This window comes from Histomonas meleagridis (genome assembly GCF_020186115.1).
Source record: "Histomonas meleagridis strain 2922-C6/04-10x chromosome Unknown scaffold_61, whole genome shotgun sequence".
Taxonomy (NCBI): Eukaryota; Parabasalia; order Tritrichomonadida; family Dientamoebidae; genus Histomonas; species Histomonas meleagridis.
Window position 1 is genome coordinate 1,324,881 of NW_027150931.1, and position 25,947 is coordinate 1,350,827.

The 25,947-nt window shown below is 27.3% G+C and overlaps 5 protein-coding genes across 5 annotated transcripts; 3 read left to right on the forward strand and 2 right to left on the reverse strand.

Annotated features, from left to right (window-relative positions):
* Positions 1-10,659: 10,659 nt before the first annotated feature.
* Positions 10,660-11,157, reverse strand: GO595_010454 (zinc finger protein, C2HC5-type; the record flags this gene model as incomplete). Its single annotated transcript, XM_067913134.1, has 1 exon — positions 10,660-11,157. One exon carries the CDS (start codon positions 11,155-11,157, stop codon positions 10,660-10,662), a length of 498 nt encoding a protein of 165 aa, XP_067769192.1.
* A 1,827-nt stretch (positions 11,158-12,984) lies between these two features.
* GO595_010455 (small GTP-binding protein) lies at positions 12,985-13,593 on the reverse strand (the record flags this gene model as incomplete). The annotated part of the gene is made up of 1 exon (XM_067913136.1): positions 12,985-13,593. One exon carries the CDS (start codon positions 13,591-13,593, stop codon positions 12,985-12,987), a length of 609 nt encoding a protein of 202 aa, XP_067769193.1.
* A 728-nt stretch (positions 13,594-14,321) lies between these two features.
* On the forward strand, positions 14,322-15,173 carry GO595_010456 (Phosphatidylinositol 4-phosphate 5-kinase 4; the record flags this gene model as incomplete). Its single annotated transcript, XM_067913137.1, has 1 exon — positions 14,322-15,173. The coding sequence occupies one exon, from the start codon at positions 14,322-14,324 to the stop codon at positions 15,171-15,173; it is 852 nt and encodes a 283-aa protein (XP_067769194.1).
* Positions 15,174-24,380: 9,207 nt separating this feature from the next.
* Positions 24,381-25,022, forward strand: GO595_010457 (CAMK family protein kinase; the record flags this gene model as incomplete). Its single annotated transcript, XM_067913138.1, has 1 exon — positions 24,381-25,022. One exon carries the CDS (start codon positions 24,381-24,383, stop codon positions 25,020-25,022), a length of 642 nt encoding a protein of 213 aa, XP_067769195.1.
* A 100-nt stretch (positions 25,023-25,122) lies between these two features.
* On the forward strand, positions 25,123-25,932 carry GO595_010458 (CAMK family protein kinase; the record flags this gene model as incomplete). Its single annotated transcript, XM_067913139.1, has 1 exon — positions 25,123-25,932. The coding sequence occupies one exon, from the start codon at positions 25,123-25,125 to the stop codon at positions 25,930-25,932; it is 810 nt and encodes a 269-aa protein (XP_067769196.1).
* Between the last annotated feature and the right edge of the window lie 15 nt (positions 25,933-25,947).

Consider the following 25,947-nt stretch of genomic DNA (forward strand, 5'->3'; position numbering starts at 1 on the left):
AAAATGTTTATAATAAGATAATACGATCAAAAAGCATAGAAAAGACCTAAAATGTTGGAACATGAAAAACCTGTTTTCAAATATATTTTTCTTATTATTATTTATATTTAAATATAATTCTCTTGCAATAAATGAACAACGTTAGAATAATCTTATTATTTTTTATATTTAAATACAATTCTCTTACATCAAATTAATAACATTGGTATATATATTATAAATTTAAAAAATAACATGATAATATAATGAAGTTATATTGCAATTTGCGAGTGAAATTTTTTTCAAAATTTCTTCAATATCTCTCTATTACTTTATTTTGAATATTTTTTACAATATGTTGATGTTATTTATTTCATTATATCTCTTATATCCATTCCTCTCTATTCATTTTAAGTTTCGTTTTTTATAATTGAATTGTTTTTAATCGTCTTTTCTATGCTTTTTATCGTATTTTCTTGTTATAAGCATTTATATTTCTAAAGTTAAATAGACATTATTTTAATTGAAATTAATATCAATTAGAATACAATCTATTATATAATAATGTACTTCATAAAATTTCCCACCGCAAGCGGCCGGAAATTGAATAAGTAAATCATAACAACCAGCTCACCTCATGTTTTTTTAATGTTTTTTTATTAATTACAAAATTTTTTTCAAATGAGAAATGGAGTGACATTTTTACTTCATAAATTTTATTTTCATTGAATCATTTTCTTGTGGATTTGAAATTATTGATTTACTTTTTCAACAAATATCTATAGTTATCATATATAAATAAATAATAATAAAGAATTAATACTTATTATAATTATAAGTAAATATGGAAATAAAATGTGTCATTAATACTATTTTTAGTTTCTCGAAATGATTTTTAATTACAAAGTTTTCTTTTTTCCTTTCTTTTCTCTTTCTCTTTTCTTCTCCCTGCTCCATTTTTATTTTTTTCTCTTTTTTTTAGTGATTTTTTCTTTCTACTTTTTTATTTTAAAATAATTAAGGAAACAAATTATCATAATATTAAATACTTTTTATATTAGGGTATTACTTTACTATAATTATCCATATTTATATAAAAAAAAAAAAATAAATTTCATAATACAAATTCATACTCTTTATTTTATATGAATATCTGATAACAAAATACATTTATGAATATATAATTCGTTTTGAAATGTGATTTTCCTCAATGACTTTATTTAGAACATAAATTGACATATTAATTTTGTTTAAATTTTTCAACAATTGTCACTTTTCTTGTTTGTGTAAGAAAATGTTTATTAACATAATGAAACTCATAGTCATAAAACTAATCAGGAACAATTTGTTCTGAATATAATTGGTCGAAATTTATAGTGTTTCATATTTAATTGAATTTAATGCCATGAGGAAGCTAATGTTGAACTTAGATTGCGGATTTCTTCGTTTTCAGTGGTTTCACTTAGTTCTTCTAATGTCTCTACATAGTCTTCTTTTGTAATATGATTTCCAAGATATAACGAACAATCCATCAAAACCTGAAACGCATTTAACGCGAGAATTACTAGATCGTCATTTGTAGATTCTTCAATGAACTGGAAAGTTTCCATTGCAAAGAAATCAATTTCAGGAATATCCAACATTCGAATTCCAATTTTTAGCGTTAAGTTACTAAAGAAGTCAAAAAAAGTTTCCTTTTCACTATACGAAAACTTTTGAACGTATTCTTGCATCGTTTGGAGAAATTCATATTCATATATCAAATTTGCCATTTCATCAGAATATGTAACTAATAACGTAAGTAAAGGGATTATTAAGACCGCGTCCTTTATAGAATGTATAATATGCCGCTTAATGCCCGAAAATAATATCGATTGTTCATCGAAGAATACATTTATAAATTGTACGCAATATGTTGCAATATTAATAAAAAGATGCATAACCTCATCGAAATATTGTTTTTTGATGGTAAATTCGTAAATTTTGTTGATGATTTCGGTTGGAAATAATTGATCAAAAAAAACAAAAGTCACTTTACAAAGCTCCGAAAACATACACAAAGCACTTGGAACAGTCACTGGAGTGTTCGCGTTAAAGAATAAATGGGATATATCGCAATATTTGTTAAAATAATTAATTTGATCATCAGCATAACATTGGGCTAGAATAAGATTGTTTTTGGCTATTAGATAAAAGAGGTTTGCAAAAGGCTCTATTAATTCGATGTTTGTTTGATTCTCTCCAAGAACTTGATGAGCATATGATAGTATGCCATTTTGTTGGAGATAGTTAATAAAGTTCGAATTGTCTGAAACGATGATGGAAAATAAACATACTGCTTGTGGGCAAGGATATACTTGAAATTTAGAATAAATATCATTTGGATTTTGATAAAAATATTTTGAAAAGGAAATAGAACTACTAGCAAGTTGTACAAATACTGAAAATAAGGCTTCCGTTTCACGTAGATTAGTTTCCGGTAAAATACTAATTAAAGTATTGAACCCATCTTTTCCAAGCAATATTTTTGTTATGTCATATTGTGTTGAAGCTAAACTGTCTGCAATTTTCTTTAAAGCATAGCACCTTTTGGGCTTATTGCTTAGCATTTCAATATACCCGATTATTTGATTAATAAAACTTATATCTGGAACATTTATTTTTTTTCTATGTTCGCGCAATTTTACAGAAGTTACCTTGGCATCAAAGATGCCTAAGTCAATTATATTTGTGTTTCTTTCCTTATACATCCAAACTTGGAATCAAGTTGGATTATTTATTCTCAGGTTTTTTGACCAAGTAAACATTCAAAACGATAAAAGTGCCACCGACTTTTTGAAGTTACATACAAAGAAAAATGAAGCTTTTAATTATAGTTTAAATTGAATGTTTTTATCGGATTTATTTTGCTTATTTACTGCAGAAAAATAGGGTATCCCATATCTCAGTGTAAGTCAAGTAGCAGATCTCTTTTCAAACACTTTATGCTATTCTTAAATTAATTAATTTTTTTTTATTATTTTAATTCATAAATCACTTTTTTTATAACCAAATTAAATAATATTGAAATAATATTTTATTGTAATATACTCATTATTTTCCTTAATTTATTTCTTTGTTTTCCGACAGATAATTGGACCTGACCCAAAATTTCATTATTTGTACACAACTTTCTAAATATTTCCACTAAGCCGTCGAAGTTTTGTTTTGAAATTTTTGTTTTTTGTATTTTTTTCTCGTCCATTACCAACAATTTTGAGATTGCCAACGCTAATGTTATCAAAGTTCTTGGGTTAGAAATATTCGGAAATATTTTTAATATATTTCCAGCCATATTATTTGTTTCTGTTATATCGTTTGGAGGGAATTCATTTATTGCGAACATAACAATATCTTCTTGAATTTGAATTCTCGAAGCTATTGTTAAATACAAAGAAGCGATGTTCGATAATGTATCTTGATAACCAAATTTATTATTTATACAAGTTTCTCTCCATTTTTCGATGATTGGAATCATTTGCATTATATCTTTCAATAAATTTTCATTCATTTGTATTAATAAATTTAATAAATATGCCAAGTTTTGTAACAAATTTGGTTCGGTTGCATTTTGTATTTTAGATATCAAATTTTGTAATATTAATTGCATCATTGGTTGTGATACTGTTTGATATTGTATACATTCTGTTAATGTATCTGTTATTCGGTATAATTCAAGTTCATTATCTTTAGTTGACCATTGTAATAAATATTGACATAGTTCATCGTTAATTGGCGTTTGATATTTATAAAATGGACTTAAGAAACCACAAAAATGTTCTAACAACACAGCGCACTTTGGTGACGTTATTAAAGGTTTTTCATCAAGGATGCTTGATTGAGAAGTTATAACATTTTTAATTAAATTTACACTTAAATTTAAGACTTCATTGATAATACTTTCATCAGAATTCTTTAAAATTGATTTAAGTGTATCAAATGTAGAACATACAAGGTTAAGATTTACTTCTTCATTAATTATATTAGTTAATGATTGGAAATATTTTAATTTAACATCAGATGGTAAAAGTTTACATATTTTCTGAATTGCTGTTAGTGAATTTGTTTGTAGTGATTTTGTACCTGATTTAATTCCGTCTTCAATTGATGGTATCAATTCCATAAATAATTGTGGTGCTAAATTACCCGAAAATTTGGTAATTTTTGATAATGTACTGATTGTAACTTCAAGTATTGGGACATTCTTTTTATGATATTTTAAGATTTCAATTAATCGTGGTATGAATGGTTGAATATATTTCATTGTATCATTCCTTAAAAACAATGTAATATCTCCTAAAAACTCAATAGAACGAATAATGATTTTATCATCCTCAAAAACAATACATTCAGATACAATTGGAAACATTATTGATAATATAAACTCTAATTGTGTTTCATCTTTATATAATATTGAAATCCCACAATTTAATACAGCTGCTTTTTGTTCTAAATTATTACTTTGTGTTATTTGTGTAATGAATGATATTAATTGGTCAAGTTCTTCATCATTAATTTCTTTACAATTATTAATAACATTTGGTAATTCATCTAAATATTTTATAATGTTATCTTCATTAACATTCGGTATTAAACTAACATAATTCTCTAATAATTGTGGATATTCAGTATCAATTAACATTATTAATGAATCAAAAGCAATATATGCTAATGTTCGTATATCTGGGTTTGGTGAAATTAAATTTAACATAACACCTGGAATTAATTGATGACAATAGGTATTAATACTTTGAATCGATATACCAAATTGTTGAATTACTGTTAAGCCTGCTTGTCTAAATAAATCACTTTCAGACATAATCGACGTTTGTATTAAATTAATAATTTGTTCAATGTTCTTATATGTAAGTTCTGGAATTTTTTTTATTAATACTGTAAATAATAAAAGTCCAGCAATTTGATGATATGGTGAATTAGATTGTAATGCCATTGATATCTTTTCTTGAATAATTGGATAGATAATTTCATGCTCAATATTCTTAGAACAGAATTTAAAATCATCAAATTGATCGGATGGAATTTCATTGTCTTGTTTTATAATTGTCGCAACAATGTCTAACGATACTGATAAATAAATGGATAATACATCTGTTGGTAATTGGGTTAATAGCGGGAAAAGTGACGCATGAACAAGTGAACGGATTTGGACGTCAAGTTCGGGATTGGGACTAAATTGCATAACGAGATTGATAAATTGACTGATAAGCTCATCTGGAATGAATTCAAGAGCAAGAAGATCAGAAACAGCACTCCAGAGTTGTCGACATTGGTCGATATTCAACTGTGGAGTGAGTTGGGCAGCTAAATTAAAAATAGCAATGATATGATCTCCTGAATTAGGATTAATTTGTGTGACAATGCATACTTTTTGGTAAAGAGTAACGCCATGGATTTTGGTCATTATGTCTTCATTTTGAATGGCAACAGATGAAACTTCAAGAAAAAAAGGCATTCTTTCTTCAACCTTCTCAGTTTCCATATGGAAAATGATTTCGTTGATAAGAAGAGTAGTTATAAGAATGCTTTTCCCAGATTGATAAAGATTGACGATAAAGGAAAGAAGTTCAGGCCATTCTGTTTCATCATGTTTAAAAATGTACTCAACTGTGTTAAGAAATATTTCAAAAACCTCAGGTGTATATTGAAAAGAAGCTAAAAATTGAACACATTGAGTTCGAATTAGAGCCCTTTTTTCAAAATCTAATAATTTCCAATAACGCGAAAGTGATTTCCGAAGATAAACGGCAGCACCCCTTTGATATAAAGTGGGATCTTGAAGAATCTGTAAAAAAATAAATGGTGAATCTTGTTGTTTCAAAAGAATTTTTATTTGTTCCTCAATTAAATTGATTTCCTCTGTTGTTTGTACATGTGTTGATGACTGTAAAAGTTGTGATATTTGTTGAATTTCCATTTGTTTGTTGGCCGAGAAATGTGATATGAAAAATTTTGATTCAATTGGATCCAGTAATTGCAACTTCCATACTGAACAAATCCATTTGTTAATTAATTAATGATGCTCAATAAAATTTATCAAAATAAGATATGCAAAAACATTTAATCGAGTGACCGGGATTTTTAGTGTTATAATCATCAATTAAATGTTTAGAATTGAGATGAGTAAAAATCATTTTGTTCTCAAATATTGGGGGAATGTTAGTTAATGTGTACACTTTCTTCATTAACATAAGAACACCATAAATTTTAATCTTACGTTAAGTTTCGAAACAAATGATAAAATATCAAAAATTTTCAATTCTTGAAAAAAATTAATTTGGAATGATTTATAGGTGCATTGATCAAAGACACTTGATTATAGTCAGAATAAAGAATATTTTGGGTTCACTTTTGAGTTTTTAAGCAGCACTTTTTTACATTATTTTTCAAAAATTTACACTTTTTTCCAACAACTCCATTACACACACAATAAATTCATAGGTTGGAAATTTACGATACAGCGTTTATGAGGTATCCCATTCAAAAAATGTTTCTCAAAATTTCAATTAAATCAAATTTCGATGAACGATGTGTATCGTCGTTTTTTGTGTAGGCAGGTTCCAAATTAAGCAAAGCAAATCATGCAAAAAGAACAAGAATTTAACATGAATTTAAATAAGCTTCCAAACATTAATTCTATTACAAACAAGGAAGATGAAATTCAAAAGTATGACGAACTTATTCGAATTAATCCTGGCGTTATGTTAGAAAAGATAAAATCTTTCATGTCATTTCTAATTGTAGAAATATCGTTTATAAGTAGTTTCAGTCTAACAAGAAAAGAAGAAGATTTTGAATTATATGCAAAGGAATACTTTAAATATCCAAATTTTTCTGAACTATTACAAGAAGGCCAATCAGCTAAGGTTGAGTTTATTATAAAAATTCTAAACAAATTTGTTCAAAAAGAGCATCAAATACAATTTTTTCGAAAATATGTCGAAATAAATCTCAATCCAGACACTCAATCCACAAAAGACAGAACTTATTTTAACATTTTAGTTTACTTATACATCTTATCTAAATCTTCAGTAACATTTGATGATTGTTTTGAATCACAACAAAGCAACGGTAAAAAATACTTGATAGATTGTATATTTGATAGCCATTATGTTTTGGATGATATAAATGTTTTATTTAATATGATACGCATCAATTTCTTTGGTTTAATGAAAACGAAACAAATTAATATCGAAACGATATATAATATTTTAGAAGAACATTTAGATATAAACATTAAACTTTTTAGGGAAGATATTATTCGACTTAATGCATCAGAAAAAGATGAAAAAATTTTTTGTCTTGTTGAAAAGGCATGTATCAGCAAACAGAACTCTAAAGAAGACATTGATTGGTTTCTCGAATATTTATATAATTTAAATTATTTTGAAATAAAATTTGATTATATGATAATTCTTTGTAACATATTAAGTAATTACCAAAGTTATCAAGCATTAGAAATAATATTAAATTCGTATATTTATCACCACCCAATAACTGATAATTACAAGGATAAAATTTTAATTACGAATTATATTAAAGATAAATTAATTAATTCAAAAACTTATAATAAGATAATGACAGTGATTACTATGACAAACTCATCATCATTTGATTATTATTTAATTAAAAGACCAATTTTTATATTATTTTTAATTCGAATTTTTGGCGAAACAAAATTTTTGGTTGATTTCCTTAACGGTCTCTACAAAAACTGTCTTGTTTCAATGGTTAACATCAAAAAGTGCAATAAAATAAACTTGGCAAAACTGTTTATTGAATTTTTAATAAAAGAAGAAGAAAAATGCGAAATTTCTTTTGAGTATAATGAAAAAAAACATAAATATAAATTATATATACCAAATGAAATACGAAAAACAGTTTTAATTCCTTTAGTTATTACATTATTATCAACAGTAAATCATAGTATTAATATAAATTTAATACTAAATAATATTCACAAAAAAGATATTTTATATATATTAAATGAATCATTAAAGAATTCACTAAAATATAAACGAAATCACATTAAAACATTAAATTCATATCAAAGTGAACGAAATGAATATAAATTAAAGTTTAAATCCAAAACAATTTTTACTGTTTCATTTTGGCTTTGGATTGATGGTATTACATCAATAAAATACAAAAGCTCAACGATTCAATTATTTTCATTTCTTAAGAAGAGTGAAGAAAAAAAATTGTTGTTAGACTTTTACATTAAAAAAGGTGTTTTATGTATTCGAAATGAAAAGAATCAAATCTTTACATTAAATGAAATTTATGATTTAAATAACATAAATAGTAATAACAGTAGTTTTAACAAATGGATTTACATTGTTATGAGTTTCAAATATGATTCAAATAATAAGAAATGTCAAATTATTTCTAAAAAAATTAATAATAATAATGAAATTAATACTGAAATGAGTTCAGTATCATTTGATGAATTTGATCATTTTGTAATTGGAAATCGAATTGATTCGATTGGGCCAAAAGAATTTTATGGATTTATCAGTGACTTTTCTATCATTTTCAAAGATATAAGCGAAGACATTAAATATTTATTCAATAATCCATATACTATATTAGAATTCTCATCGCTTAATAAAGATATGTTAACATATATCTCAAAGAATGAACTTGAACAAAATTCTATATTAGATATAATATTTAATGAAAACAATTTTCAATTATTTATTTATGCTATAACTAAAAGTGAATGTGATGTTGATAAATTAAATTTGATCAAATATTTAATAATTCCAGAAAAGTATCAACGAGTGATAAGTAATGATGAAAGTCGAATGAATTCATTTATTGGATTATTTTATAAACTTCGAACTTATAAATACGATACATATCTTTTGTTTTATGATATATATAATGTATTAAGTTTTAAGCCTATCAAAAATCGATTTCTTAAAGAAGTAATATTTAACATTAAATTATATACCAAAAGAAGTGATATAGAAATGATTGACATTGTTACATTACATCACGTTTTATTACATATTAATACATTTATTATGCCTAATTATACTTGTAATGAAATTAACACATTAAATATCATTGATAATTTTGATATTGGAAATTTTGAAGATGATGAAATTAAAGAATTAAAATATAAAATATTTATGAAGATTGAAATTCAAAAATTTCATGAGAAAAACATCGAATTCAATAATCTTAAAAATCACAAAATATTTTATATTAAATTATATCGTAAAATTTTACCATATTTAGAACATAAATATTATACCAAAATTCTTGATAATTCATTAATTGCATATCAAAGTAATCAAAACAAATCGATTATATATTTAATTCATGACATTACGAAACAAGAAAATTTTTATCAAGAAATTACGAAAATTATATTTTATAATGAAAATAAAAACATTCAAATTGACGAGGACAAAATTAACATCGATAAATATCCAAATCTTTTTTCATTATTAAGTTATCTTGAATTAAAATCTATAAATAAACGAAAAAAAAAAATTATTTAATTTCTTTCGTGATTGTCGTGGGGATATTTGTTTAAATGGAAATTGGTATTTGTTTCCATTAATATTAAGTGTTCGTTTGATGTTAAATAATCAAACAACAGAAGCAGAATTGATATATAACTTTTTAGTGCATTATTCAAAAAATGATATAAATTTAATTCGAAAAATTATTTTAATATCGAAATTAATCGATTGGAATCATAAAATTAATGATGTTAATACTTTAATAAACAAATTTACAGAACAAAACTCAACGCTTTCACTTGAAATCACTCAGACATTTTCAATCAAAATAACAGAATTAGCATCAAAGGATGATATTAATGAGAAATATAAAAAAATTGGATTGGAAAATGGAAATTTCGAAATTTTCGGATTTTTGTCGTTTTTAAATTTCGTTGCTCCATTCGTTAAGAAAATGAAAAAATTTAAAATTGTTCCCGATTCAAAAGAAAATGAAGCGTGCTTAGATAATGCTCTTTATGGTATTATAAAGGAATTAAATGACGGAAAGAAATATGCGAAATCGAACAGGTTTAATACAAATAAAGCTTAAATTTTTTTTTTTTTAAATATTTAATTTTTTTTTTTTTTTTTTTTTTTTTTTTGTTTTTTGTTTTTTGTTTTTTTTTGGTTAAATATTCACTATGCTTCTTGTTTTTATTGAAGGTTCAACATTTCAGGATCAGAAACCACTGATTATCCATAATAAGAGTAATTTTATGGGAAGAAATGTACAAGTAAGAATAATGTTCATAAGGAATATGTTTGTAAAAAATTATTATAATGAATATATGTTGATAAGAAGTGTGTACTCCAAAAACAATACCGAATTGTGCAATCATAAATTAATTCATTATATTAATGAACAATGCAGCTTGAAAATAATAGACTTTAAAGCCTAAAGAATATGTACTGTAATACTTTGTCAATATATAAGAACAAATGAATAAACATTTTTAATTTAAATTTCCAAAAATCAAAAGAATTGATATGTTTTTATTATTTTTAGGTGAAGATTTTATATATAAACATCACAACAATTGTCTATTTAGCTAAATATGAAATTTCACAAAATGTTAAAGTTGCTAAAAAAATATTGATGAAACATTTATGCATTTCCTTCAAAAATTTCAACAAGTTCTGAGTCAAACCAATCAGTTTCAAGGTCAATCATATTTGTTGAGTATTCTTTGGAAGCTTTTGACACTTTGAGATCTCGTTTTATTGCTGGAATCCATTTTTGTTGTCCAATTCTCTTTTCCATTTCCTTCATTTTCGCTTCATATTTTTCTCTATCTGCAAGTGTTTCATCTGATAAAATTGGTGTGCCACAATAAGGGCATGGTCTTTCTCCCTCAAGTTCACAAATAATCCTGCCGCATTTTGTACAGTTGTTAATTACTGGATGTTCTGTTCCATAGCATCCACATTCGAAATTATAGTCGATTTCAGGTGCTTTTGTATTATTCACAAATGCTTGAAAAAATTGTTTTGGTTGTTGTTTACCTTTATTTTTTTGTTTTCTTTGCCTTCGTTCTTCGGCAGATTGGATTAAGGAAGCAAGTTCGGGGTCTATTTTTGCGGGTTTTTTCCCAGACCAATTCATAAATTTTGAAACTTCCTTATCGGCATTCAAAAAGTTATATGGCTCAAGAAGAAATTTTCATTCAAATTTCCAACAGATTTATGGAAAAGTGTTTGTCATATAAAGTATTTAAAAACACAGTTAAAATTCTATCAATTACAAGAGTTATCGATAGACAAATTCAATTAATAATAAACGGCTTAACAGAAAAACACCATCGTCAATTGAAAGTTCTATCGTTTGTCGATAACTTGATGAATAATTCATTTAATTAAAACATTTATTTATATCTATTTATTACGCATTAAAAACATTTAAATTTATATATTTCTTCTTGAAGTCATCAAAGCCAAATTATTTGCCAACACACTAAATGACGGCAAATTATCTTCTTCATTCTTTTTAAGCGAAGCTTTATAAGTTTCCACTGTTAACACTTCTTGCACAATAGAAATTGTAATGTTAAACATCAACAGCAAAGAGAACGCGACCCAAAGCGAAGTATAAATGAATCCGACATAAGGGCTCATATCATTTTGTATTATCACAGCATCATATACATCTTTTATAGAATCTCCATGCATTACACAAAACAAAAATGATGCGCATTGTAATGGTGAAGCAAATGCTTCATTCAGATGCCCAAAGAAACAAATGCCAAATGCCCAAAATCCGAAAAACATTGGCATGCATCCAACTAAAAATTGCATAATTTGAACTGTAGATGTCATAAGAACATGAATAATTAATTTCGTTGACGGATTTAACTTTAAGTAGCGAATAAGTGTAAAACTATGTAAAAGTGTTGCAAATGCAATGACAAATAAAAATGGTGGAATTTCTTTTTTAATATCTTGGCCAACTAATATATACATAACAGATGATGCAATTGATATAGAATGTGTAATAATGGAAAAAATATCCCATTTATCAAATTTATCCCAAAAAATTTCATTTTGGGGTACCCCAATCACAAGTGAACGATACTTGGTGTATCGGTACAATGAAAAAGTGGATTTGATAAAGACGATAAGAGCAATGATGTTAAGAACAATGATAAGAAAAGGAAGTGTATAATAGAGATAAAGTGTAAAGTTGATATCAATGAGCTCAACACCTTCTTGAATTCGAGAATGTTCAATGTCCATAAAAATTGTGTCAGTACGAAGATCTTTGATAAAAGATCCTTTGATGGAAAGAGACATTCGATAATCATATTTGCTCTTACTGACTTGGATGTGGTAATTCGCAGTTACAGTTACTTTGTTGAATCTATTAATTTCTTGGCAAATTTTGTCAACAATGGTTCCAATATCTTCTTCTATAAATTGAGTTATATATGGTTCAGAATCTCTTAAAAAAAGTTCTAAACTAGCGGAGCTAAGTGAATCAATAACAAAAGATACTGGAAATGATTGGTCAAATGTAAAAAATCGTGTGCATAAATCACAAAAAATAAATTTGAAATCATCAATAAAAAACACTTGGCCAACGCCTATGGGAATACCACCAGGTGGATCTGGGAAATCAAGATCTTCCAAAAAATAATTTGAAATTGCTTTTGAAAAATCTTGTGTAAATTCGATAGTTGTGTCTTGGTGATAAACAGCAAGTAAAACATATAAACAAAAAACTGCGAAATCCAAAAAACAAATCCAAGGAATGATATAATTACGTTTCCAATTTGGAAATAATTTGTAGGGCTTTATATTATAAGATCGACTGCCATGATGGGTAATAAGCATTTTGACATTTTTAAGCTGCTCTTCTTCAAGACCAGCGAGTGTGATCTTATGGTAACCCGACATCTAAAGTTCAAACAAACATAGTGAAAAACGTATTTTGTTTTTATTTGCAACAGCTTCCACTTGTGTCTGAATTAGTTGAAGCTTGTTGAGGAACAGAAACTGTTTTAGTGGATAATTTCCCGGCTTCAGCTCTGTCGAAAACCATTTTAGCTGCTCGATTAAATGCTTCTGTAACATTATCGCCGCCACGAGCAGATGTTTCTATATATGTAAGTTGGTGTGTTGTGGCAAACGATTGTGCTTCTGATGTTGAAACAACTCTTTGTGATGCTAAATCAAGTTTGTTACCTATCATTGTAATTGCAGCATTTGGATCACAAAGAGCATGTACGTCATTAAGCCACAAACTTAGCTCATCAAACGATTTTCTATCTGTGATATCGTATACTAAAATCACACCAACAGAATGACGGAAATAAGATTTTGCAATTGACCTAAATTTTTCTTGTCCTGCTGTATCCCATATTTGTAATTTAACAGGTTGACCATCAATTTCAAGAACTGTTGACATATATTCAACACCGATTGTTGAAACATTTTCTGTTGAAAACTCATCATCAATCAAACGCTTTAAGATAGAAGTCTTCCCAACACCGCTTGAGCCTATAACAATAAATTTGAAGTTGTGTTTATATTCGACTCCAATCATTTTATCAACCGCTGATATGGGGCGCCCCAAGATACGTTTTGAAAATTCAGTTGCAGTTATTTTGATTGCCATGGTGATTGTTGGGTTATATATTCATAATCGAAAAAATAGTTTGGCGAAAACTACTGAAACAATCGATGAAAACGGGTAGCTTCCTAACATTCGATTTTGTCGAATAAACGTGTTCATTTGAAAATTTGAGAAGGGTTCTAAACGTTCAACAAATGAAGTGGTCTCGCGACCGCTTACTTAGATCAAGAAAACTCAACAATTTCACAGCTTTCTTCATGCCTTTGTGTTTCATAGCAACCTTTGCATTCTTTTACTATGGAAAATACAATAATTTTCAATCAACAATAATTTATAAAAATGGCGAATCAAATCTATATTTGAACTTAATAGAATGCTATGACTTGCAATATAAGCTATGGGAATGGATGGTAGAAGAAAATATGACAAAAGAAGAAATTACCAATGTTTTAAATCAGTTGTATCCTTATGATTTAATGAAACAAAAGGTATTTTTCTTCGATCTTGATCGCAACAAACCTTACCACAAAACAGAAAAACAAGGAATATATAGTACAGAAGAAGTTCAAAAAATAATTTATGAAAATCAATATCCCGAGGATTGTAGTAAAAGAAATTTTCTAATTCTCCCAAACTTAGATGAGAATGGAATCGGGTCTTGTGTACATGTTATTGGAGCTTTCATTGCGAGTGGAATCATGCAAAATCGAACTGTTGTTTATAACCCCAAAGATCATTACAGATATTCCAGCTTTTCTCAATGTAATGGCACTTTAGGGTTTGACTGTTTTTTCAGACCATTATCTTCATGTCAACTTACTCCTGAAGAAATCGATTATTCGAATCCGAAATATAAAAAGGCACCACACCGACCTCGTGCAAAACGCGCTGTTCCCGAGTCTGTTGTTAGAATCTTTTCAAAGACCTCTGCCCACCCTGACTCATACTACTTCTTGTGGAGGATTCAAGCGACATTTTTTATGGTACAATTCAATGATAAGCTCAAAAAGTGGATTAACGAATTCAAACCGAAATATATCGTCAATCCAAAAGACCGTTATGATGCATCGGTGTTTATCCGAAGAGGGCATAAGTATCTCGAAATGAAACTAGTTTCATCAGACAAATATCGGTATCCATTAGAAATTCTTCGAAAACTTAAGTCAGATGGAAATAACAAAAAATTATCTGTATTTGTAAATAGTGATGACCCAGAAGCACTTAATGAATTCTTAAAATTTAGTGACATATATGATATATCATACTATAATTGTACAAGACCGAAAGGCGGACATGACCATTTCATTGTTACTGATAATAAAATCGCACTTTGGGAATCCGTAAGTTCATTCGCGAATTTGGTGGAACTTATAAACGTAGATCACATTATTGGAACTATTGGAAGTAACTGGGGAAGGCTCATTCTTGAGCTGAATTTGCAGAAATATCCAAACGGATCACGTTTCCCTTACTTTGAAGTGGGCGAGAATCCTTGCATCACGCCTTCGCAATGCAGAATGTGTAATAGAAAGATAAGTTTCTCATGGTAATGCATATATTCGTTAAAATAAAATGTTTTAATCTTAGGAAAGAATGAATTTATATATTTCTATATAATTAAAAATATTTTTCTATAATGTAAAATGAAAATAAATTTTAAATTGTCATACAACATATTACATAATATTTTTGAAATTAATGTATTCCTTTCATCAAAAGTAAAACTTTTATTCAAGGATCCCACCTTAGGGATCAAAATGTTCCTTTTAATATAATATTATATAAATGTTCCTTTTAATAACATTAATGTTATTGAATTTTATTATAAGAAATGTTAATCAAGAAAAAAAATTTCAAACCATTTCTGAAAGCAGTAAAATTGTTAGGGATCCGATGCTTTTTATTTATTGCTATTATAAAGTAAGTCATTTACCAGTAATTGCATCACAAATTGTAGAGCCATAAATGCCACCTAGAGAAAAAAGTGCGCCGAAAAATGGAATCTTTTCTACAGTATGAATCCCTTTGGTTACAGGATCCAACTCTCCTTCATGTTTTTCCAAAACGTCAAGAATACCAAATGGAATATATGTTTTGCAATACGACCTTGGTTCAAATTGGTCACGATATGCCCCAAGAACTTTAATGCACTTTGTTACAAACGTTTGGCAATTATGCAAAATTGCGTCATAATCATCTTTTTCCCAATCACCATGAAAATTTACTCTTTCCAATAATTCACCGATTGTCATTGGATGTAAAATGTTACACCGAACTTCATCTTTTTTGTGGTGAACATCAATTTCATCATGATGACTGGCATTTTCATAAATCTTAATCCATCAGTTCCTTTGTAGTAATGAACCTGTTCTTTGTAATCGCCTTCTCTTCTTTCATCATATCCACCATATTCAATTAAAACACCTTTATACGAAAAAAAATCTCCTTTTGGAACCCAAATAGATACATGAGAAAGACCTGCGGTTGAAGCAACAGCAGGAAGGCAGAATGAAAGCGTATCAGTTAGAGGACGAAGTACTTTTGGCACAATTCTATCAACCACGATGATAATTTTTGTGATATGTGTGTTTAATAATTTTTGGCGATTGCTCTTCCTTGGATTATTTGCGTACTTGCAGTTTAATGTGTTATATGAATCAACAATTGAACCTGAAAGCATCTGAGTGAAAATGAAGTGATGCACTTATTCAAATTTTGCCAAACATGACGGTTTGATTATATGTCAAAATATACTCTGGTTGAGTATCTATTTGAGTAAAACTTTGATTTTTTCCCCAATAGTCAAAATTTTCAAGTGTCAAAATATGTATTTTGACAAAAATGAATTGACTAAGTTTGTCTGAAGGGGAAAACCATTTCCCAAAATTTTTCGATATTTTTCGTGCCCAACCTGTGTTTTCTTTGTTGAAATGACTAAATTCAATCATATATTTAACTGTTCGATTAGAAAAAGAAAAAATTATAAAGCGACGGAAAAACAAAAATATAGAAAAAATTATAAATTAATTTGTTTGTTCAAATTATTGAAATGTCTCTCCAAATAAAATAAACAATTTTAAACAGTTTATTTAAATTTAAATTTTTCGCCGAAGCTACGAATCATTTTCACCCATTTCTTATTCAATTCCATGATTTCACGATCATGGATATTCAGTCCATATACATAAGGGCTCCATATCCAATAGCCAAAAATCACAAGCGCACATGAGAAGAGTGCAATGATTCCTTTAATTTTTGGATTAACTAAATCGACTACAGCGCCAAATGCCATTGAACCGAAAATCAATGGAATCAAATAATGATACAAATATAATGACCTTGGAATGAGGAACATTGGAAAATAACATACTGCCCATCCAACAGTAAATCTGAGTAAAATGAAAAAATTTTTTGATTTAAATGTAAAAAGTGACACAACGATACCAATGAACACGAAATAATAAACAAAGAAATTACCGTAGCAACGAATCTGTTGTCCTCCCATTTGTGCCCAGAAGTATACATCAACTCCTGTCAAAAGAGGCCATTGGGCAGGAAAACTCTGTGATGGATGTTTTTGTGTAATTTGCATGTTGCCATTATGCATGACAAGTGTAAGTTTGATTGATCGATACAAAAGACCAGGGCTGACAATTCTCTTTCCCCAAAGTTGAATTTCATGACCAGAGTTTTTGATGAGATTGTATTTCATGTTTTCTGGTAAATACCCTTCTCCTTGACCTGCATATGGAAGGATTATAAAATGGATATAAAACGTAAGACAATAAACTATAAATTGAATAAGGAAAAGAGAAACTCCATATATGAAGATTTCGAATAAATAATCCAAAAATCCTGTTTTAAAAACCGGAAGAAAGTGAATAATATATACATATGCATCAAATGCCATTAAACCCCATGCTGTGTTCTTACAAGAACATGCACACCCAAGCGTGAGACCGTTTAAGATGTGGAAGACGTTAAAACGTTTTCCTTTTGGTAATGAAAAAGTGTACGAAAGAACAGCAATATGTAAACAGCAAAAAAAATGAAGGATACCATCACTTAGTATAAAATGTCCTTCAGTAGCCATTGACGTGTCAAAGAGTATTAGAATTGATGACATAAATGAACAAACATGACTTATTTGTGTAAAACGAAGTGAAAGATAAATGAGTGGTGCACAAAAAGAAGAAAAAAATGCATTTGTGAATCGCAATTGAACATAATCATCTTGTGAATATTGTGAAACACCATTAAATCGCATTTCACCATTATACTCTGAAAGATTTGCAAAATAAAACATTATCAGTTTTGCAAGTGGTGGATGAATATCAAAATAAAATTGTGATTGTGTGTACCAATTTGTGAAATTTCCAAAATGAACTTCATCGAATACAGGTCCTGTTGGATGATGTATTTGCCATGTCCTTGATCCAAATGATATACATGAAAGAAGGATTATTAAAAAGCAGTCAAGTAAATCAAATTCTGCTTTTCTAGTAACCTTCATCATGTTGGGGTGAGAAGGCCGTTTAATTTTTCCAACTTTTTGATAATATGTAAACTTAGTAAAAATTGTCAATATTTATGCAAGACATTGTCTTGCACAAAAAAGACCATATGACGAAAATGGGCTTTAGCAAGCTTGGTAAACAATAGGACTAATGTAGTTTGTTATATTGTTTTAAGATATGTTATGATTCATGAGAAAGATTTGATGATGCATGATATGGAATTTGAAATTAAATTTACTGTTTTTATTTTTATGCAGAAAGGGTGATTGGTCTAGTGGAATGATTCTCGCTTTGGGTGCGAGAGGTCTCGGGTTCGATTCCCGAATCGCCCCTGAATTTTTTTTTAATTTTTGATCTAAAAATATAGATATTGCTATTAATGATATAATTTTATCAAGAAATTAATTTTTTTGTAGAAACAATAAAAAAATCTTTCATAAAAATTATAATACAGATATTTCTTTCATTTATTTCTTACTGACCTTTCAGATGTATCAGTTAAAAAAATTTCTATCTTGTGTATCTTCGAAAATATTTTACGATGTTGTTATTGCAACTCCTATTTTGTTTAAAGTTATATATATTTAAATATCATTTTGTACATTTATATTGATATGATCCTCCTCGTGATTATATGGAAAAATTTTATGAATCAGTGGTTTTGATGTTCAATATCATTATAATGATAAAAAAAGACTTGATCAATAAAATTGGAATAAAAATAACTTTTGGATATTCATTAGATGGTTGGAGCATTTAAGATGAACACGTTTCGGGTGTTATAATAAACAATTAATCAAAAGTTATTTTTTACTTAAAAACTTATACTTTATTTGTATTAAACCAGTTCGATTTCACAAATTTGCTTCCAGCATTTAATTCCTTTTTAATTCTACTAAGTTCATTATCTAAGCACTCATCATTTTCTTTTATTTCTGGAACAATTTTCAGTTTTTTCTTAACGAAAGGAGTTACGAAATTTATAAAAGCGAAAAATGCTGAAATTGTGAAATTTCCATTTTCTATTCCAATGCAGTCATATTTTCTTTTAATTTCATTCTGATACTTTGGGTTTAATTCTATTATATGAGTATGAAGTAATGGGTTAATATCATTAGACAAATTTGTGTTCTGTGTTGTAAATTTGTTTATTAAAGTATTAACATCATTAATTTTATGATTCCAATCGATTAATTTCGATATTAAAATAATTTTTCGAATTAAATTTATATCATTTTTTGAATAATGCACTAAAAAGTTATATATCAATTCTGCTTCTGTTGTTTGATTATTTAACATCAAACGAACACTTAATATTAATGGAAACAAATACCAATTTCCATTTAAACAAATATCCCCGCGACAATCACGAAAGAAATTAAATAATTTTTCGTTTCGTTTATTTATAGATTTTAATTCAAGATAACTTAATAATGAAAAAAGATTCGGATATTTATCGATGTTAATTTTGTCCTCGTCAATTTGAATGTTTTTATTTTCATTATAAAATATAATTTTCGTAATTTCTTGATAAAAATTTTCTTGTTTCGTAATGTCATGAATTAAATATATAATCGATTTGTTTTGATTACTTTGATATGCAATTAATGAATTATCAAGAATTTTGGTATAATATTTATGTTCTAAATATGGTAAAATTTTACGATATAATTTAATATAAAATATTTTGTGATTTTTAAGATTATTGAATTCGATGTTTTTCTCATGAAATTTTTGAATTTCAATCTTCATAAATATTTTATATTTTAATTTTTTAATTTCATTATCTTCAAAATTTCCAATATCAAAATTATCAATGATATTTAATGTGTTAATTTCATTACAATTATAATTAGGCATAATAAATGTATTAATATGTAATAAAACGTGATGTAATGTAACAATGTCACTTTTTTTGGTATATAATTTAATGTTAAATATTACTTCTTTAAGAAATCGATTTTTAATAGGCTTAAAACTTAATACATTATATATATCATAAAACAAAAGATATGTATCGTATTTATAAGTTCGAAGTTTATAAAATAATCCAATAAATGAATTCATTCGACTTTCATCATTACTTATCACTCGTTGATACTTTTCTGGAATTATTAAATATTTGATCAAATTTAATTTATCAACATCACATTCACTTTTAGTTATAGCATAAATAAATAATTGAAAATTGTTTTCATTAAATATTATATCTAATATAGAATTTTGTTCAAGTTCATTCTTTGAGATATATGTTAACATATCTTTATTAAGCGATGAGAATTCTAATATAGTATATGGATTATTGAATAAATATTTAATGTCTTCGCTTATATCTTTGAAAATGATAGAAAAGTCACTGATAAATCCATAAAATTCTTTTGGCCCAATCGAATCAATTCGATTTCCAACTACAAATGATCAAATTCATCAAATGATACTGAACTCATTTCAGTATTAATTTCATTATTATTATTAATTTTTTTAGAAATAATTTGACATTTCTTATTATTTGAATCATATTTGAAACTCATAACAATGTAAATCCATTTGTTAAAACTACTGTTATTACTATTTATGTTATTTAAATCATAAATTTCATTTAATGTAAAGATTTGATTCTTTTCATTTCGAATACATAAAACACCCTTTTTTAATGTAAAAGTCTAACAACAATTTTTTTTCTTCATTCTTCTTAAGAAATGAAAATAATTAATTCGTTGTGATTTTGTATTTTATTGATGTAATACTATCAATCCAAAGCCAAAATGAAACAGTAAAAATTGTTTTGGATTTAAACTTTAATTTATATTCATTTCTGTTCACTTTGATATGAATTTAATGTTTTAATGTGATTTCGTTTATATTTTAGTGAATTCTTTAATGATTCATTTAATATATATAAAATATCTTTTTTGTGAATATTATTTAGTATTAAATTTATATTAATACTATGATTTACTGTTGATAATAATGTAATAACTAAAGGAATTAAAACTGTTTTTCGTATTTCATTTGGTATATATAATTTATATTCATATTGTTTTTTATTTTTATCTTCCTGTCCATCTTTTTTTTCATTATACTCAAATGAAATTTCGCATTTTTCTTCTTCTTTTATTAAAAATTCAATAAACAGTTTTGCCAAGTTTATTTTATTGCACTTTTTGATGTTAACCATTGAAACAAGACAGTTTTTGTAGAGACCGTTAAGGAAATCAATTAAAAATTTTGTTTCGCCAAAAATTCGAATTAAAAATAATATAAAAATTGGTCTTTTAATTAAATAATAATCAAATGATGATGAGTTTGTCATAGTAATCACTGTCATTATCTTATTATAAGTTTTTGAATTAATTAATTTATCACCAATATATTTAGTAATTAAAATTATGTCGTTATAATCATCAGTTTTTGGTTGCTTATAAATATACGAATTTAATATTATTTCTAATGCTTTATAATTTTTATGCATATTTAAAATGTTTTTAAGACGTCCTACATAATCAGTTTCTATTTTGGTATAATCTAAGTTATATAAACGTTCCAAGAACCAATCTGTATCATCTTTAGTATTGAGCTTTTTGATACATCCATTTTCAAAAATACGAAAAATTTCTTTATCTTCTTCAACATCAAATCGAGTAATATCTTCTCTTAAAAGTTTGCTTTTGTCATCTAAATGCTCTTGAATAATATTATATATTGTATTATTATTAATTTGTTTTGTTTTCATTAAGCCAAAGAAAGTGATTCGTATCATATTAAATAAAACATTTATATCATCTAAAACATAATTCTTATTAAATATACAATTTATTATTTTGGTTTTATGTTCATTATATTGTGATTCAAAACAATCATCAAATGTTACTGAAGTTTTAGATAAGATATATAAATAAATTAAGATGCCATAATAAGTTTTTTCTTCTCTAGGTTGATCGCTTAATTTGAAATTTATTATTTCAAGATATTTTCTAAAAAATTGTATTTGATGTTCTTTGGAAACAAATTTGTTTAGAATTTTTATAATAAACTCAACCTTAGCTGAATGGCCTTCTTGTAATAGTTCAGAAAAATTTGGATATTTAAAGTATTCCTTTGCATATAATTCAAAATTCTCTTCTTTTTTCATTAGGTCAGTTTTAAATTTTATTTCATGAAAGAGAAATTTTGCAAATGGTTTTATCTTTTTGATCATCTCGTCTGGATTAATTTGGATAAGCTTATAATACATTTGGATTTCATTTTCTTGGTTTGTAATGTTATCAATGTTTGGAAGCTTTTTGCAGATTAAGCCGAAAATTTCTTTATCTTTCTCAATTATTTCACTGTTCAACTTTGAAGTTTTATATAAAACTTTGAGAGCGAATGAAGTATTTTCAAATTTTTTGACGATCCGTTTCGCATTATCTAAAGTGAGTAATGGATAACCTAAAAGAAGAGTAAAAATTTCTTCAGTGAGTAATTTAATACTTTCATTTTCAATAATTATTGTAACGATTTCATTAAAGATAAACTTTGACATGTATTGAAAAAATTCATTTGATAAACGAGAAAACTCATTCAGCTGTGTCAATCTGATCTCCAGTTCATCACATATTGTTTGAGGTTCATAACAAATATCTAATAGTTGCTGATGGAAAAAGCTATAAACATTGCTCCTTTGGTTATCAACCGGATTTTCTCGCTTTGAAAAGTAATTTTGATTTTGAATGAGATATGGTTTCCCAGAAAGTATGCACTTTAGTTCTTCTTCAAGTATGTTTTTATCGTCTACATTTTTGCTATAGTTCTTTATCGCATATTTGAGAAATTTCTTTAATTCTTTTTCCCCATTTTTCATTTGACATTATCATAATTGAAAAAGTTTAATATGGCCGTTTATAATTGTTTCTTAAGAATTATGTAACAAAAAAAGTACGTTATATAAACAAACGGTCGCAGAAAAAACTTTCATAAAAAAATATTTTCTAAATTACATTACAACCTTTTAAAGATCCACTGTTCTTATCGGTTAAAAAGAAAAATTGTTTTACAAAAATTAAAATGTATTTATGTCAACTTTCAAATATAGCCCTGGGCAAAAAAAAATATCCCAAAATCATTTGGGATTTCTGTAAACAAAAAATGTGATGTGTCAAAAAACGTTAATAATCCAAGCCTGAAGAATATTTCCTCAATAAAAAGTTTAGATATAATATGAGTATATAACATTAGATATGTAATATTTAAAAACATTGTTTTATTATGTTTAAATATATTATATATTAAAATATTTTGAATTTTTTTTTGATCTTTAATTCAATGGTTTATGTGATTTTTGAGTTTAAAATGATCGACTTCTCTAAAATACATCTGTTAATATCTATAGCGAAATATGTTTTAATTCCTTTAATTTTGATCACTGAATTTTCAAGTATTGATGTAATTTTGAAATTATGAATTGGCTCTTATTTTTTCGAGTTGCCAAATCCAAAATTTATAATTATGAAATGATTAAATTTGATAATTTTTTAGTGCCATTATTGAATTAAACATATCAATTTTGATATGACCATTAGCTATCAGTCTCATATGTTATTTGTTTTGTTGGAATTAACTGGTATAATAATTTGTTCGCTGATACGATGGTAAATTTCAATATCATTCAATTATCCCAAAACGGGTTGAATTGGGTTTTTCATATTATAGAATCCGGAATAATTGGCGTCATTAATTATAAGGATTTAATAAAGATTAAAAAATTTACCAGAATATGTTTATTTTCTAAGTTCGAGCACTTCTTTTCTAGCAAAAATATACTTGGGAAGAAATTTGTTAACCTAATAATATATCAGTAGCAAGTTCAAAATAAATATATAAAAAATGTACAAACCAAAAATAGGTATATGTTACAAAAATCATCGATGTAATTTTTTAATGAAGCATAACGAATGTTTTAACTAAGAAGAAAAAGTGGGTTTTCTGCTTCTACGGACCTTTCGATATGTATTATGATAATAATTAAAAATATTCATGCAAACATGAATTGTAAAAAGAAATATTTGATTCTGGTAGGTGAAGTCAGATGATGAAAAACCGTAAAATCTTATTCACAAAAAGTTTGTAAATTTTAGTACTCACACAAAATTTCTTTTCACAATGACAAATTTCTTATCGTGGGAATTGAATACTTTATAAAATCTCCTCTTCTGAAATTTGAACGTTTTTAAATTTGAGTAGCACTTTTTACATATTTTTATGTCACATCAAAAGGAAGTAAGAATTGGGGATTATATTCTCTTACAAACAATTGGAACTGGTTCAACATGCAAAGTAAAACTTGCTCAGCACTGTCAGACTGAAGAATTAGTTGCTATAAAAATTATCAAAAAATCACACTTTATCCAAAAGCCAAATCTAGAAAAGAAAATCCAACGCGAAATTGCCCTCATGAAGCTCTTAAATCACCCACACATAATAAAGCTTAAAGAAGTACTTGAAAGTCCAAGACATCTTCATCTTGTACTTGAGTATGCAGAAAATGGAGAACTCTTTGATTACCTTGTTCGTTCTCAAACACTTCCACAAGATGAAGCGCTTAATATCTTTCGTCAGATAATATATGGAATTGATTATCTTCATTCTCTTTCAATTTGTCATCGTGATCTTAAACCAGAGAACATTCTTATTGATGGGAATGGGCAAATCAAGATCGCAGATTTTGGTTTTGCTCGCTGGATGAAATTAAATATTGCAGATACATCTTGTGGTTCTCCTCATTATGCAGCCCCCGAAGTAATACGAGGGCTTCCATACGATGGACGTTGTGCCGACATTTGGAGTGCTGGTGTAATCTTATTTGCTTTACTTGCAGTATGTTTCGATAATCATTTTCTCTGAAAATGATTATATAACTTGAACTAACACATAGGGATATTTACCATTTGATGATCCATCGATCCGTAATCTTCTTGCCAAGGTCAAAAAAGGCTTTTTCCACATGCCGGAATTTGATCCAAATATCAAAGATTTAATTCGTAGAATGATGACTGTTGACCCCACCAAGCGCATTACGATCGAAGAAATCAAGCATCATATCGCTTTTAGGTACGGTTTGCCATCGACATATATTGTTCCGTCTCCGATCCCATTCACCGATTATTCTGCTCAAATTGATCCTTCCACAATACCGATTGAGTTCAAGACATTATTTTTAAATATTGGTTTAACTGAAGAAGAGATTATTTCAGCTCTTCAAATGCCGGAAAATAACACAGTAAAGACATTCGTTAAGATGCTCGCAAGACGTATAGCACCGGAGAGCCTTCCGTGGGAGTTCGCAATATCACAAATTCCACATAATGATATTCCCGAATATGAATTTGAATCAATTAACGGAGCCGTTTTCCAGGCCGCTTTGTTCAGACAGGAGGCACCAAACATCTGCTCTCCAACTCCTGATGGGTTTTCTCTTACGCATGAAGCTCCGTGGGCGATGCATGTAGATCCGACATTATTTAGACCGAACTTTGAAACGAACGAAAACTTTGGTCCTTCAAATGTACCTATTCTAATGCTTGCCAACAATGTTGAAAGCGCTTTGAACCAACTTGGATTTGTTTTCTTTCATCCGAATGATATGCAATTTTTTGCAAAAAAGAATGAGCATGATACATACCTCTCTATTGAGTTGTATTACACTGTTCCTGGTGCAGTTTGTTTACATCTACAGATGATCGGTTGTGAATCACAAGATGAACAAGGAATAATTTATCAGAAAATTAGAAACTTATTGACCGCTACCTCTTGAATTATTATAAACAAT